General features: G+C 43.0%; 3 protein-coding genes across 5 annotated transcripts; 2 read left to right on the forward strand and 1 right to left on the reverse strand.

The window, feature by feature from the left end:
• The first annotated feature begins 96 nt into the window (after nucleotides 1-96).
• LOC122784367 (galectin-8-like) lies at nucleotides 97-9,539 on the forward strand. Its single transcript, XM_044049614.1, has 9 exons — nucleotides 97-188; nucleotides 1,651-1,739; nucleotides 2,914-3,124; nucleotides 3,207-3,329; nucleotides 6,171-6,215; nucleotides 8,078-8,104; nucleotides 8,189-8,277; nucleotides 8,644-8,809; nucleotides 8,906-9,539. Exons 1-9 carry the CDS (start codon nucleotides 150-152, stop codon nucleotides 9,053-9,055), a joined length of 939 nt encoding a protein of 312 aa, XP_043905549.1. The 5' UTR covers nucleotides 97-149; the 3' UTR covers nucleotides 9,056-9,539.
• A 1,217-nt stretch (nucleotides 9,540-10,756) lies between these two features.
• Nucleotides 10,757-12,174, forward strand: LOC122784377 (P2X purinoceptor 7-like). Of its 2 annotated transcripts, none has more exons than XM_044049628.1 (4): nucleotides 10,757-11,017; nucleotides 11,341-11,410; nucleotides 11,696-11,850; nucleotides 12,012-12,174. In XM_044049628.1, the coding sequence occupies exons 1-4, from the start codon at nucleotides 10,890-10,892 to the stop codon at nucleotides 12,172-12,174; spliced, it is 516 nt and encodes a 171-aa protein (XP_043905563.1). In that variant the 5' UTR covers nucleotides 10,757-10,889. The 2 variants fall into 2 exon arrangements, with proteins under 2 accessions (XP_043905563.1, XP_043905564.1); XM_044049629.1 differs by having other exon boundaries at nucleotides 11,696-11,854; nucleotides 12,012-12,131.
• Nucleotides 12,175-12,636: 462 nt separating this feature from the next.
• On the reverse strand, nucleotides 12,637-15,324 carry LOC122784363. 2 transcript variants are annotated; one of them, XM_044049609.1, is made up of 6 exons: nucleotides 14,975-15,324; nucleotides 13,785-13,887; nucleotides 13,479-13,707; nucleotides 13,124-13,394; nucleotides 12,857-13,034; nucleotides 12,637-12,701 (listed from the first exon to the last, which is right to left on the reverse strand). In XM_044049609.1, exons 1-6 carry the CDS (start codon nucleotides 15,257-15,259, stop codon nucleotides 12,637-12,639), a joined length of 1,131 nt encoding a protein of 376 aa, XP_043905544.1. In that variant the 5' UTR covers nucleotides 15,260-15,324. The 2 variants fall into 2 exon arrangements, with proteins under 2 accessions (XP_043905544.1, XP_043905545.1); XM_044049610.1 differs by having other exon boundaries at nucleotides 12,683-12,742.
• Nucleotides 15,325-15,452: the final 128 nt, after the last annotated feature.

Below are 15,452 nucleotides of genomic sequence, written 5' to 3' on the forward strand. Positions count from 1 at the left end.
CTGATCAGGACACGAGTGAGGACAAGAGGACACGAGACGACAAGTTTACGTTTCCAGCTGCCCTGTGTGTGCGCGCGCGCGCGTGCTGTTGACGTCATATGCGGAAGTAAACAGTAGAGGTAACGGCGCAGATCCGCGCGGCGGTCAAAATGTTCGTTTCCAGCTCGAGACAGACGTTTTTAAAGCCGGTGAGTCTCAACGTTACTCGTGTATGTCCTCTGCGGTGACGTCACCGATTAATCGACAGACGAGCGACGCAGATAAGTTGAATATCGTCCGTGTTTTCTGTCGCGTCACGTGACTCCAGTGCTTTGTTAGCTCTGGTGAATTTGGGCTAAAGGTTTATTCACCATTTTCGTCCTAATTTCATAGAATATGGAGCCAATGGGTTGAAGTTCGGGTCGATACGTTCCGCTCTGTGCGAAGCATTAATATTATGATTTCACCGGAACAGAAACACGAAGTGGGTGTTTGTGTTCGCCGAGTGGAAAAGTGACACAGCGGCCGTTTCTCAATATTCAAGTTAGCAAGTATGTACTTGCTAACTTGGGAAGTATATACTTGAGAAGTACAGGAGTACACAAGTATGTGGTTGTTTCTCAATACTCAAGTATGCAAGTATGTATGTATTGTTCTGCTGTAGTTCTGCAGTGCTGCAGCCTCATTAGCGCCATCTACGGTGTTGATAAATCAACATAGGAAATCATCATCATCATCCTCCGCTTATCCGGGGCCGGGTCGCGGGGGCAGCAGTTTCAGCAAGGGACCCCAAACTTCCCTTTCCTGAGCCGCATTGACCAGCTCCGACTGAGGGCGTTCCCAGGCCAGAGTGGAGATGTAATCTCTCCACCTTGTCCGAGGTCTCCTCCCAGCTGGACGTGCCTGATACACCTCCCTCGGGAGGCGCCCAGGAGGCATCCTCACCAGATGCCCGAACCACCTCAACTGGCTCCTTTCAACGTGAAGGAGCAGCGGTTCTACTCCGAGCTCCCCCCGGATGACCGAGCTTCTCACCCTATCTCTAAGGGAAAAGCCAGCCACCCTCCTGAGGAATCCCATTTCGGCCGCTTGTACGAAATGACCCAACGTCAAAACGTTTCCATTAAAAACAAAATAACACGTCAACAACAAATCTATGGATCACACCGAGCATCTAATGACAGCGACGTCATGATGTCATCAGGACAGGCCGAGGTCACGCTGACGTTTTCACAAGTACAGTAGTACAAGTACACACCAGTACGCACAAGTATGGATATTGAGAAACGGCCTCAGTGTTGCTGTGACTGTGCTTTGGTCTTTTTGTTCCTTACGTTACGCAGATTTGTTAGAAGAGGCTTAAATAGGCTCAAATGTCGTGTGGAGTTTGGCGCGGCAAAATGGAAATATGTCAATGACGCTGCGTGAGTCGTCACGTTTGACTTTACGGTCGATCAGCTGATTCAAACTGAATAATAATTATTAGGATTTTTGTCTGATACTGATATCATGACATTTGTGCTGAGTCATTTAAAGACATAATTCTTCTGGTGTTGTAATAAATATGCGACATGTATGGAATGATTTGGTTCCAGGGTTTTGTCCAGGATTCCGGTCCCTGGTCATTAGTTGAGTTGGTCTTTCACAGTCTCACGGGCGTCTCCTCCACAGGTGATTCCCTTCGCCGGGACGATCCTCGGTGGTTTGTGTCCAGGTGAGATGGTTCTCATCCAGGGTTCAGTTCCGTCAGACTCTGACAGGTGAGTCTGTGCATTAGCGTTCGACCTGCGAACACCTGATTTAAACTCCGTAAAGTCCTCCCGACAGAGGACTTTATGGTAAAAGTTTGTGGAACCAAAGAATCAGGCGGATTTAAGGGAAATCAGCTTCCGCTTTTCAAAATAAAAGTTCACTCCATCTGCGTCTGAGTGCACATTTAACAGCTCATGTTTTTTATTTTGAAAAGCAGAAGCTGATTTCCCTTAAATCAGCTGGATTCTTGAAGTCTTTTCATCCTCCTGTGATCATCCTGTCATGTGTATGTCTCATTACCGCTCAGGAACGAGCGTCCAATCACAGACGAGATTAACCGTCTCAGGACTGTGATTCTTAAACGTTTGAATAAAGTTCTCTTTACAAAAAAAGGAACAGAAGAAATGTTTTAGACAATTCTACAGCCATGGAATCTGAATAAATCCTCATGGTGATCAGAAGAGGGTTGAGTTCAGCGTCCGATATTTTAACCGCAGCATTCTTTGTGCGATGAGATTACAGAGAACCAAACAACGTAAACTACACAAAGTCAGTTTCCTGATTTGAATGAACGCTGACGTAACGTTGAGGTAAAGTTGACATAAAGGTAACGTAAAGTTGACATAAAGGTAATGTAAAATTGACATTAAGGTAACGTAAAGTTGACATAAAGGTAACGTAAAGTTGAAATACCGTTGACATAAAGGTAACGTAAAGTTGAGGTAAAGGTAAAGTTGAATGTAAAGGTTAAAGGTACGTAAAGTTGAAGCGAAAGTTGACATAAAGGTAAGTTGACGTAAAGTTGAAATAAGCGTTGACATAAAGGTAACGAAGTTGAAATAAGCGTTGACGCACATAAATGACATAAAGGGTGACGTAAAGTTTAAAGGAAACGCGTTGACATAAAGGTAACGTAAAGTTGACATAAAGGTAACGTAAAGTTGAAATAGCATTGACATAAAGGTAACATAAAGTTGACGTAAAGGTAACGTAAAGTTGACGTAAAGGTAACATAACGTTGATGTAACATTGACGTAACGTTGACATAACGTTTTAAACTTGTCACGTGCCGAAATCACTTAGCGTTCATCGAACACTTTCCATGGTTTATTAAAAAATAGCATCGTGATGGTGAATGTTTCTGAGCGTGTGGAATAATCGTGCGTCTGCGATGTCTCGCAGGTTCCAGGTGGACTTCACGTGTGGCAGCAGCATGAAGCCGCGCGCCGACGTGGCGTTTCACTTCAACCCGAGGTTTCGCAGGTCGCCGTGCGTCGTGTGCAACACGCTGCAGAAGGAGCGCTGGGGCCGCGAGGAGATCCTGCGCCAGGCGCCGTTCACCGCCGGCGAGGCCTTCGAGCTCGTCGTCCTCGTCCTCAGAGACGAATTCAAGGTGACGACACTCGATGAACGCGTGACCGATGGCTGATTGTCAATGGAGCACAGCTTTCTCAGTTCTTGCTCTTGACCTGCAGGTGGCAGTGAACGGTGCCCACCTGTTGCAGTACAAACACCGTGTGGCGCTGGAGCGCATCGACACACTCTGTATCTCTGGAAAGGTCAGCGTTGGAGCTGTGGGCGTGGTCCCGCCTGCGTCGGTGAGTCTGTGGCCGTTTCTCAATACTCAAGTAAGCAAGTATGTACTTGCTTACTTGGGAAGTATATACTTGAGAAGTACGCTGGGAGTATATACTTGCCAAGTACGGGAGTACACAAGTATGTGGTTGTTTCTCAATACTCAAGTATGCAAGTATTGTTCTTCTGTGTGAATGTTGGCTGGCGCCAAGTGCTGCAGCCTCATTAGTGCCACCTACAGTGGTGATATATGAACATATGAAATACTTTTAATAAATGCATATATATGTTGTTATTATTTTTACATTTTAAATATTTAACTTCATTTATTAATTCATTTCTATTAAAATATACAATACAAATTATACAATGTGGAAAATAGATATTACAGCATTGTAGAGTAGTATATATATGTACTACTCTACTATTACTCTACAAATATATATATATAATGTGTACAAATATATATTTGTATTGTATTGTGGGGGTGGAGTGGCTCAGTGGTTAAGACCCTACCTTGTGTACCAAAGACATCATGGTCGCAAGTTCGATTCCACCCCTGGCTAATTGTACTTGATTCCATTGTAAGTCGCTTTGGATAAAAGCGTCTGCTAAATGACATGTAATGTAATGTATATACTACTCTACATATCTAATATTTACATATTATATTTAAGTACAGATACAATGACCGTGCGACTTTAAAGGGGACATATTATGCAAAATCAACGTTTTAATCATTTCAATACTTATATTTGGGACTCTGGGGGCCCTACCAGTCGCCAAAGTTTGGAAAAACAATACTCAGTCATGTTTTCGTGGTCCCCCTTAGTGTAAGTATAGGCGATAAAACGCTCGATGTTGAATTCCCTGCGCTTATGACGTCAGCATGCGCATTTCACCGCGAATGTTACCGCCCCACCAGTAAGTTTACTTTGCAAGCTCCACCTTAGCTCCACCTTGTCCCTGCGAGAGTGCAGGCGAGGGAGGAAGAGCGCTATTATGTCAACGCGGAGGACAAGTGTGCTGTTGGTGGCTGCACAGTGGAGCACAGTGTTTTACAGAGGATTTTATATATGAAGCTAATGTGCCGGATAAAGTCAGCAAACGTGTGTTCGCACCACTTCACATCAGACTGCGGCCAGCGGTCGCCGTATTTAGTCAGGGGACGTATTTCACAGACGTACAAACACACAAATTGTTAAGAAAAGATCACATAGAGCTCATAACTGACCATTCTGACACGTCTTAATTAAACATATTTGTTCATTACGTCCTCCATGACCGGAGCACAGACTCAGTCTGATACAATCACATAAAGCAGCTGTTTATGCAGCTCGCCGCTGACGATCAGCGGTGCTGCACTCTCTGTGCAGCGGTGCTACACTCTCTGTGTCACCGATAGCCTAAACTGCCGCTGGCGATCAGCTGATCGCCACCGCTGATCGCCAGCAGTGCGCTGAATAAACTGTATGTTGCTGTATCAGACCAAAATAAAACACAATACGTTTATTAACTAATTTATTAACTATGTTATTACATTGTCAATACTGCACAGACAATCAGGACATAATGAAACTACATAAAACGAGGCAACTAGAGAAACTGACTAGCAAACTTCCACATGGTAGAAGCACAATATCGAAAATAGATGGCCAGATCGCTGGCTCCCAAGGCTCCGCGCCGCTGCCGTAACGCGCCCGGTGGGGATTGATGTTTGGGAGAGGACGAAGCAGAACCGCGCCGCGGCCGTTCCGCGGCCGTTCCGCGTCCAGTGGAAATCCAGGGTTACACGGTGATCGCCAGCTCGCCGGAGCACCGGAGCTGGTCAGCAGTGGTGAGGTCTCCGGAGCACAGTCTCCGGTCTGATACATCAACATACAGTTTATTCAGCGCGCCGCTGATCTTCTGTTCCTAAGTGTTTTTAACTGATTTACAGTTGGACAGTGTTCGGCTCGATCCTTATGTAGGACGTCTCTTCCTGTGACGGCACTCTCGCTGACATGTTGATATTGTCAGAGAGCTAGTGGAGGGAGGGGGAGACGGATAGAGCTGTAAAGAGGACAAATCAGAAACCCCCTGGAAGAAGTGGGTGTGTGTTTGCCTGTGTCTCATTTGCATATAAAGGGACCATGCACGAAAACCGAGCGTTCTGAAAGGGGCGGGTTTAGCAGGGTTATTGAACTACTATGATTCTTCATCCTTATGGTATTTTGACCAAAGCATGTCACTGACATGTTCATTAGGACACCAGGGAACTATTTTAATGGGGGAAATAGGGTATAATATGTCCCCTTTAATATAAATCTAACATTCAAAGTTAAAATAAATAAAACATTAACAATATACAAACTTTTAAACTGTCAGGTCAAAAAGTTTCCATTAAAAACAAAATAACACGTCAACAACAAATCTATGGATCACACCGAGCATCTAATGACAGAGACGTCATGATGTCATCAGGACAGGCCGAGGTCACGCTGCTCTGTGCCGGGCACAGTGAGTGCCGAGCATCCGCAGAGGCGGAGCTTATCACCTCCGACAAACGTCGCTGCCAAACTATAAATACGTCATATCTTCATACATAAACCACATGTTTGAATTCTAAATGACTAATTTCTCGCCTCAAATGATGTTAAAACTTTGTTCCGGGACACAGAAAAATATTTATTTCAGATTTATATTTCTTTGAGAACCGTCCTCAATGACGTTTTCACAAGTACGGGAGTACTTGTGAAGTATGCACAAGTATGCACAAGTACGCACAAGTATGGATATTGAGAAACGGACTGTGTCTTCTTTTGTGTCTTCATGTGACGCTTCTGTGACAAGGGGGCGTGACCGTTGTTGTTGTTGTTGTTTAGATTTCTCCGGCTGCCAGTCCAACCAATCAGGACTCAGAGAGGAAGGTGAGAAGTTTGTTTATGTGACTCACTTCATACGCTGATAATATGCAAATAATAATTCATATTTTCTTCATCTCACAGTTTTAATACATATATGTATATCTATATATCTAGATATACACACATATATATACACACATGTATATATATATAAATGTGTATATATATATATATTTATGTATATATATATATAAATAAATGTATGTGTATACATATATACAGTATGCAAATGAGAATCTGTAATTGATAAAATTGTATTTTTGATTTTGTTCTTTACATTAAAAAACAGATTCAGCCAAACTTCAATATTTAATTTCTTCCATTTGAAGTTGTTCATTAATGTCTTCTTCATTGCTAACTCCATGCTATCTCTATGCTAACTCCCTTCGTTTTAATTTCCTTTTTAATTTTCAAATGATCACATGAAATAAAAAACAACAGGATTTTAATTTAAGTTGTGTGTGTTTGTGTGCGATTTACAACGTAAACCTCACGTTAATTTAAGTCATGATTGTGTTTCACACAAATAACAAATCCTGAAAGATTCTGATCATTTGCTGGAATTTAGTCATTTTTTTCCCTCTTTGTAAGTGACTAATGTATGCTAACATTTGCTTATATATGCTAGCGTATGCTTACATAGGCTAGTGTATGCTAACATATGCTTACATATGCTAGCGTATGCTTACATAGGCTAGTGTATGCTAACATATGCCAGCGTATGCTTACATAGGAAGCTGGTGTATGCTAGCGTGTGCTTCATGTATGCTGGCGTCATGCTTACATAGCACAACATATGCTTACATGCTGGCGTATGTACATAGGCTTGTATGCTGGCATATGCCGGCGTATGCTTACATAGGCTTCTAGTGTATCTTAACTGGCTTTAGCAATAACTTACATATGCTAGTATGCTTACATAGGCTAGTGTATGCTATGTAAACTTTACATATGCTAGCGTGTATGCTTACATGAGCTAGTGTATGCTAACATATGCTTACATATGCTAGCGGTAATGTACATAGGCTAGTGTATGGTAACATATACTAGCGTATGCTTACATAGGCTAATGTATGCTAACCTTTGCCATGCTGGCGTGTGCTTACATAGGCTAGTGTATTATGCTTACATAGGCTAGTGTATGCTAACATGCTTACATATTGCTAGCGTATGCTAACATATGCTTACATGCCGATATGCTTACATAGGCTAGTGTATGCTAGCCTTATGCTAAGCGTATGCTTACATAGGCTAGTGTATGCTAACATATGCTTACATATGCTGGCGTATGCTTACATAGGCTAGTGTGCTAGCTGTATGCTTACGCCATGTAGCGTGTCTTACATGGAAGCTTCAGTGTATGGTAACATAATAACTAGCGTATGCTTACATAGGCTAATGTATGCTAACATATCTTGTATGCTAGCGTATGCTTACATAGGCTTAGTGTATATGCTTACATAGGCTAGTGTATGCTAACATATGCTTACATATGCTTGTGATATGCTAACATATATCTTACATATGCTAGCGTGTATGCTTACATAGGCTAGTGTATGCTAACATATGCTAGCGTATGCTTACATAGGCTAGTGTATGCTAACATATGCTTACATATGCTAGCGTATGCTTACATAGGCTAGTGTATGCTAACATAGGCTAGCATATGCTAATATATGCTTACATATGCTAAAGTATGCTAACATATGCTTACATAAGGTAACGTATGCTAACATAATCTAACATTAACAAACTAGAAAAATTTAATCCCAAAAAAAAAACCCATCCATCTATTTTGAAAATTTTCACAATAAAAGCTGTTTTTCTTGTTTCTTACTGAAAATATTTGACATTTTGTTTTTCAGGCAATAATTTCCTTGTCGGGAAACTTGGTGAGTTTCACTGATGCATGATGGTCTTTGTAGTTTAACAAGCAATGATTCTTTGAGCGTGTGTGTGTGTGTGTGTGTGCGCAGCTGGTTCCGTTCACTGGTAACCTTAGCGACGGCCTCAAAGTGGGACGAAGCATCTCCATCAAAGCAGAAACTAATGAAAACGCTCGCAGGTAACCATCAAACAGATTTTTAAGAACATGTTCTATTATGGGATGTTGTTTACAGGTCACAAGCCTTTAGTGTCTGTGTTGAAGGACTACATTTCCCATGATGCTTTGCAGCCACAGCACCAAGCACATACAGTAGTTCAGTGATGTTTGTATAGTTTCTGCGTGAACCTGCGACCTGTGTTTTTGTTTGTTTGTTTATGTTTATTTGTTTGTTTATGTTTATTTGTTTTGTTTGTTTGTTTATTTGTGTTTGTTTGTATAGTTTCTGCGTGAACCTGCGACCTGTTTTTTTGTTTGTTTGTTTATGTTTATTTATTAATTTGTTTGTGTTTGTTTGTTTATTTATGTTTGTGTTTGTTTGTATAGTTTCTGCGTGAACCTGCGACCTTCAGACGGCGGCGACATCGTGCTGCACCTGAACCCTCGGCTCACAGTCTCCGCCTTCATCAGGAACTCCTTCCTGCGCGAGAGCTGGGGCATCGAGGAGAAGACGCTGGACTCGTTCCCCTTCACAGCTGGACAGTACTTTGAGGTGTGTGGTGACCTTTGACCTCTGTGTGACAAACATTTCAAATGTTCCCAAACTCACGTTTCTGGAAATCACCGTACGATTGTTTGTTTGTCGCAGATGATCGTCCGATGTGACTCGCACTTCTTCAGAGTCGCTGTGAACGGAACCCACCTGCTGGACTACAAACACCGGGTCCAGGACCTGGACCGGATCACAGTGGTGGAGGTTCAGGGAGACGTCCGTCTGCTGGACGTCAAGATCTTCTGATCACACACACACACAGGAAGTGCCTGCTGCTGCAATATTACACCAGACCAGCAGGGGGGCGTCTCAGGGTCGAGGAGACGTTTATTTCTGGAAATGCTTCATTACATTACATTACATTACATTACATTTACTTTTATCCAAAGCAACTGACAATAACAGCTTCACTGATTGGTTGATTGAAGAGCAGATGACACACCCCCTTATCAACTCTGTGTGAAAGATGCATCGACGAGGATGACGTCACGCGCTGAGAAGACGCCAGAGGACGCGTCCCCGACTCCGAGGGTAATTCATGACTAAACAAATGTCATTTGATAACTTCTCTTTCACACGAGTCACGCGTGGATTTGAATGTTTTACATCATGACGATGATGAAGATGAAGACGCAAACCTGGAAGATTCTGGTGATTTTGAATATTTCGCTTCAGATTAAAGAAAAACTGTCATTTGTTTACAAATAAACAGCGAATGAAAATTCGAAAATGAAATTTTTTTTTGTCCATATTTGAACGGTAAAAGCAAAGTTTTGATTTTATTTAGAGTCAGTGAAGCTGAAAAATCACAGAAAATATTCACATTTAACAAGAACTTCATTTTGGACGTCGACTGAAGACAACGCGTCCCCACGGTCACTAACGAGACGTCGCCCTCACGGTCAGAACGGAGATGCCACGCTGATCCGCTGGCACGCCCGCGTCGCGAAACGGAGCGCCCGCCCTCGCGTCACTTAACGGAGATGCCACGCCCTCACGAGTCACGTAACGAGACACCCGCGGTCCGAACGGACGCACGCCCTCGGTCCTCTTCAAACCTTTGACTGTTTCCGTTAAATCTTGAACTCAAAAAGTTCACTACATCACAGGATTTTGAACTCACAACCTGAGGCACACAAGTCGTACTCTTACAGCGGAAGCTATTCTGAGAACTTTCTTGGTGTTTTTAAGTTCTGTTTCAGGTTCAAAGTTTTAAAAGTGTTTGAACGTGACGTCATTGTAAGATTAGAACTTATCTAAGTCATCTTAAAGGGGACATATTTTGCAAAATCAACTTTTTAATCATTTCAGTACTGATATTTGGGACTCTGGAGGCCCTACCAGTCGCCAAAGTGTGGAAAAACAATACTCAGTCATGTTTTCATGGTCCCTCTTAGTGTAAGTATAGGCGATAAAACACTCCATGTTGAATTCCCTGCACGTATGACAGCAGCATGCTCATTTCACCGCGAATGTTACCGCCCCACCAGTAAGTTTACTTACTGGTTTACTTACCTCACCTTGTCCCTGCGAGAGTGCAGGCGAGGGAGGAAGAGCGGTATTATGTCAACGCTGAGGGACAAGTGTGCTGTTGGTGGCTGCACAGTGGAGCACAGTGTTTTACAGAGGATTTTATATATGAAGCTAATGTGCCGGATAAAGTCAGCAAACGTGTGTTCGCGTGTTCGCACCACTTCACATCAGGATTTAGTCAGCGACGTACAAACACACACATTGTTAAAGGTGACATCGAATGCTTGTATCTCACATATATGTTAGTTATGGAGGTCTACTTACATATATTAACTTGTTTTCAAGATTAAAAACCTTCTAATCGCTGCAAACGAGCCGATCAAAATATCTCCTCACTGACGCTCTCGTCAGCCGCGCTGTTTCAGACCAAAACCACACCCCCAGAACGTGGACTGTGTTGTGATTGGCCAGCCAACGAGAGCTTTCCCACTGTCCTGTGATTGGCTAGGTACCTGGAAGTGACGTATTTAGCACGTCAGTTCTCAGATACGCAGCTCCCCCTCTGGCACGATGGATGCTCTGCTCGTCATTATCAAAACATTGTTAAATGGCTGTGTCACGACCCCGCGCCGTAATCCCTTACACATTTGACCCGGAGTCTGACCCAGAGACAGAAGATACTGTCGCAAGTGAAACACCTCCACAACAAAGACTGCTGCAGGACGCCTCAGAATGGTAATATGTTTTCTCTGTGTATATTTCCAATACAGTATGAGGGAGACACTGGTTGAGGCTTGATAACCCGCCCCTCCCCCCACCATTTTCTCTCAGTATAAGCTTCAGCAGTACCTGTACATGTCTTTTTGTTTTCTATTTAGAATTTATCACTTACTGTTTGGTGAAACGCTAATTTTAACATTTTGTGTAGATATATGGTGGGACTGTAATGAAAGTAGTTTTGTTCCCCTGTACGTAATATGAGTAACTGATGAATAGAACTCTTGAATCTATGAAATGTGTTACTGTACTTTTCATACACAATACTGTATCTCTGGAAGGTGCACTTGTGGGAACTGCATGACGATGCCCACAGAAGGGCAGAACGTCTGCTGTAAAGAAACACTTAAGGTATTATTTTGCCCATAAACAATAACTAAATTAGTGTTGTAAAAAAATGGATTAGTAAATGTTAGTTTAGATTTTTTTAAAGCAATGTAGTACAAATTTGACTATTTTCAATCCTGTAATTAGACCAGTGCACTACAATGTAGCTCCATTTTCTCTAATCCTGTTTGTAACTATGATTGTACTTACCTTTTTACAGTAATAATCCATCACTTTTGAGTGATCCAGCTATTTTCACCTAATTACTCTATGCCATTACTGTAACAGTATTGTTCTGCCCCTTTTTAGGTTATCCGAAGAATGGATGAGCTTCCGGACACACCAACATGCATGACCTACCATCCAGGCCTGGAGCCTAACTGTTTGAACCCATACACACTGCAGAACATGAACAACATCTACCGGGCAGACTATGGGCCTTTGCGGGGAAGAACAATACACGAGTATGTATGTAACATACAAATAAGAGGCATGTTTAAATCATAACACACATAAGTGATAAAAGAATTGTGTCTTAGAAATGTTTAATAAATACTTTTTACACAAAATGTGCTCAGTGCAAGAGCAGCATTTAATTTTTTTTACATTTCTATCCACTTTTCAGTCGCTACCGGCATTTAGCATATCGCAGCTTTGTCAGCTGGTGCTGGGGATATTTGGGACGACGTGTACGAGTTGTCATCCCGTCGTGTGTTGTGTGCCGGATACGCCAGGAGTTTCCTGATCTGGCTGGACAATATGTTGGCTTCCGCCCACCCCTTGACTGAAGCGGGTCACGTGTGAGGCAATGACTTCCTCCTTTAAGGGCCTGTCATACTGGGCTGACAGGGTCTCTGGGATGGCGATCTTCCTCATGTCCTCTGCGAAAGACTCTGGGTCCTCCATCACCTCCTCGAACACCAGCCTCATCAATTCAGCCACATAGTCTTTAAAATGTAACAGAGAACCATGACATTACATTCAGACAGTAATTTCTTTACTGTGTCATTACATTTTCAGCTATTTCAATTTAAATGTGTTATTTGCTGTGTTAGGTGTTAATTTAAGTTAATAAGAAAGGGAAAAAAAGCCAAAAGAAATGTCAGTATTTGTCTGTTTTTGTATAACGCTTTATTCAATGTAAATAAAATTTTTTAGTGACTTACTGTACGTGGGGTCTGTTTTGACCGGCTTCGCGGTGGGTTCTCCCTTCTTGGCCTTCGGATACGACACTCTGTAGACAGCTTGGCCTAAAGCGGTTGTTGCCTGCTCACGGCTGGAATTTTCGTTGTGATGCATGGATGCAAGGTACAACCTATGTAAATATAAAGATTCCGATCAATGAGACAGAGTGCCCTGAAGTAAACAGAACAATATGAATTCATTTCTTGAAAAAAAACTAGTGATTGATTTTTTTATGTTTACAATTGGTATTTATGATTTTGATGGTGGTCTGATTTTTTTCATTACCTGGTGAATCTGCACGCATGTCTCCTGCAACTTGAACTTTCCCCCCCGGTTTCAATGTGGAGAAAAGGACCTGCTGGTCACTCTTCCACTTGTGGACGATTGCAGGTTCCAGGTATTTCCTTGCATGTTTCCGGAAGGTGTCATAATGAGTAATCTGGAGCTGCAAGGCGCGGCATAGCTAACATAACAATAATACAAACAGTGTTTAGTAATTGTCTATTGGTTGAAAGTGTCATATGATTTTGACAAAAACATTAATAGTATTACCTTTTCCAGCTGGATGAAGGATGCACCAGTGAAATATGTAGCAGCAGATAACTGTACATTGCCAACTGGGGTGTTATTCATCATGGGCTGACTTTGCCACTTCCTGGAGTAGTTGCATTTTGGACACGTTTGATGAAATGCAACATACGTGCCCTTCTGTTGCTGCTGCACTTCGCATTTTCTCTTGCACACTGGACATGTGTCAAAAAGCTCCCTCAGGCAGGACTCAAATACAATGTATTTTTTATCCATGTATACAGCACTTTCAGTCCTACAAATGTAACAAGACAAAAAGCATTTAGCCTCACTTCTTTGATCTGAAGTGACAAGCCTAGTGAACTTGTACAGTACTTACGACATTGTTGAATCGTGTGTTGTTAGGGATCCGCCAGGAGTAAAGGTTGAGTCATTTGGGTCGACTTGTGACTCTGGTGAGGTGAATCCCTCTTCCTCCTCTGACTCAACACGTGCTCTTTTTTGTGGTCCAAACCCTGGCCCCTTTATAGGTGTGGATGAAAACATGTACTCAGGCAGTGTGGTTTGTGTGCCAGCAGTCTCATGTGACAACACTGGTGTCTGGGTCCCTATGGAGTAGATACAATGTGTGAACATTTCATGGTCTTTACTAATTTGGTTCTTATGAAATTTCAATTCTACTTACTCTGGCTGTGCACGTGTGTTTTCAAGGTCCCAATTGACAGTTGAGTGGCACATGTTCTCACACTTGGAGCTTCTGTTTGTGTGCCCGTGTGGATAAAACGATCCTGGTATGGAAAATAGTAAAGGTTAAAACAATAATACAGATCATGCTAAAAAGACTGGCTTTCTACTTCATTACCTTTCCTGAATCTGCCCCAATTTGACTATAACTTTTTCCCTACTTTAACATAAACACACGTTTCCTACACCGCATGAATAACGTTGTGTTTACAAGTGAGAGAGACACATGCACGCAATTGAAACGAGCGAACACGGTCCCAAACTTCTACAGCGATTAGCCTGCTTAGCTCTTTGCTCCCCGGATAGTCACCCACAATACAGCCCTGTTTACCGGCATGGAGAGACACATCCACGCAATTGAAACGAGCGAACACGGTCCCAAACTTCTACAGCGATTAGCCTGCTTAGCTCTTTGCTCCCCGGATAGTCACCCACAATACAGCCGTGTTTATCGGTGTAGGGTTGCCGAAAAACTCATATAGTGATTAGCCTCCATACCTACGTGCTCCCCGGATAGTCACCCACAATACAGCCCTGTTTACCGTCATGGAGGGACACATACACCCCAATTGAAACGAGCGAACACGGTCCCAAACTTCTACAGCGATTAGTCTGCTTAGCTCTTTGCTCCCCGGATAGTCACCCACAATACAGCCTTATTTACCGGCATGGAGAGACACATACACGCAACTGGAACGAGCGAACACGGTCCCAAACTTCTACAGCGATTAGCCTGCTTAGCTCTTTTTTGCTCCCCGGATAGTCACCCACAATATAGCCTTATTTACCGGCATGGAGAGACACATACACGCAATTGAAACGAGCGAACACGGTCCCAAACTTCTACAGCGTTTAGCCTGCTTAGCTCTGTGCTCCCCGGATAGTCACCCAAAATACAGCCGTGTTTATCGGTGTAGGGTTCCCGAAAAACTCATATAGTGATTAGCCTCCATACCTACGTGCTCCCCGGATAGTCACCCACAATACAGCCGTGTTTACCGGCATAGGAGAGACACATACACACAATTGAAACACGAGCGAACGCGTGTAGCTTAGCAAGTAGCCGGCTATCGCTAATGCTAAACGGCAGAACGAGCACACAAAGAAAGTATTACTGTTTGAAATACTTACTTGTGCTGCAGGTAATCCAGCATGTATTGTAGGCACTGCTCCTTCTTTGAGGCGAAGTGTGGTGCTGTGCCCTGCTTTGTATTGCGCGAAGTTTGTGTAACAATCCTCTGTGAAGTGGTTGCCACATACATGGAGAATTTTGGGAAATGTAGCAGGGGCATTCCCATCAAAAATGAACAATATCCACTGAGCTTTTGTTTGCTCGTTGGTGGGGAGCTTGTGGAGCGTCTTTCCTTGTTTACTACAACCCAGAACAGAGCAAACTGATCTTTTTTTCGAAGACATGTTCTCAACCGATATGCTCAGCAGCTACAACGAGAGTAGTTCTTCTTCTGCGGTTGAATTTACGCAACCGGATGTGCCCGGAGTAGTGCCTGCACCAGGAGGAGCCACGGTGGTGAGAGGAGTGGTGAGGATTTCTGATGACATCATCAGCTTCGGGAAGTGCAGATCCGCTTGGCAGAGCCCAGAACAACAA

This window comes from Solea senegalensis, linkage group LG17, assembly GCF_019176455.1.
Source record: "Solea senegalensis isolate Sse05_10M linkage group LG17, IFAPA_SoseM_1, whole genome shotgun sequence".
Classification (NCBI taxonomy): domain Eukaryota; kingdom Metazoa; phylum Chordata; class Actinopteri; order Pleuronectiformes; family Soleidae; genus Solea; species Solea senegalensis.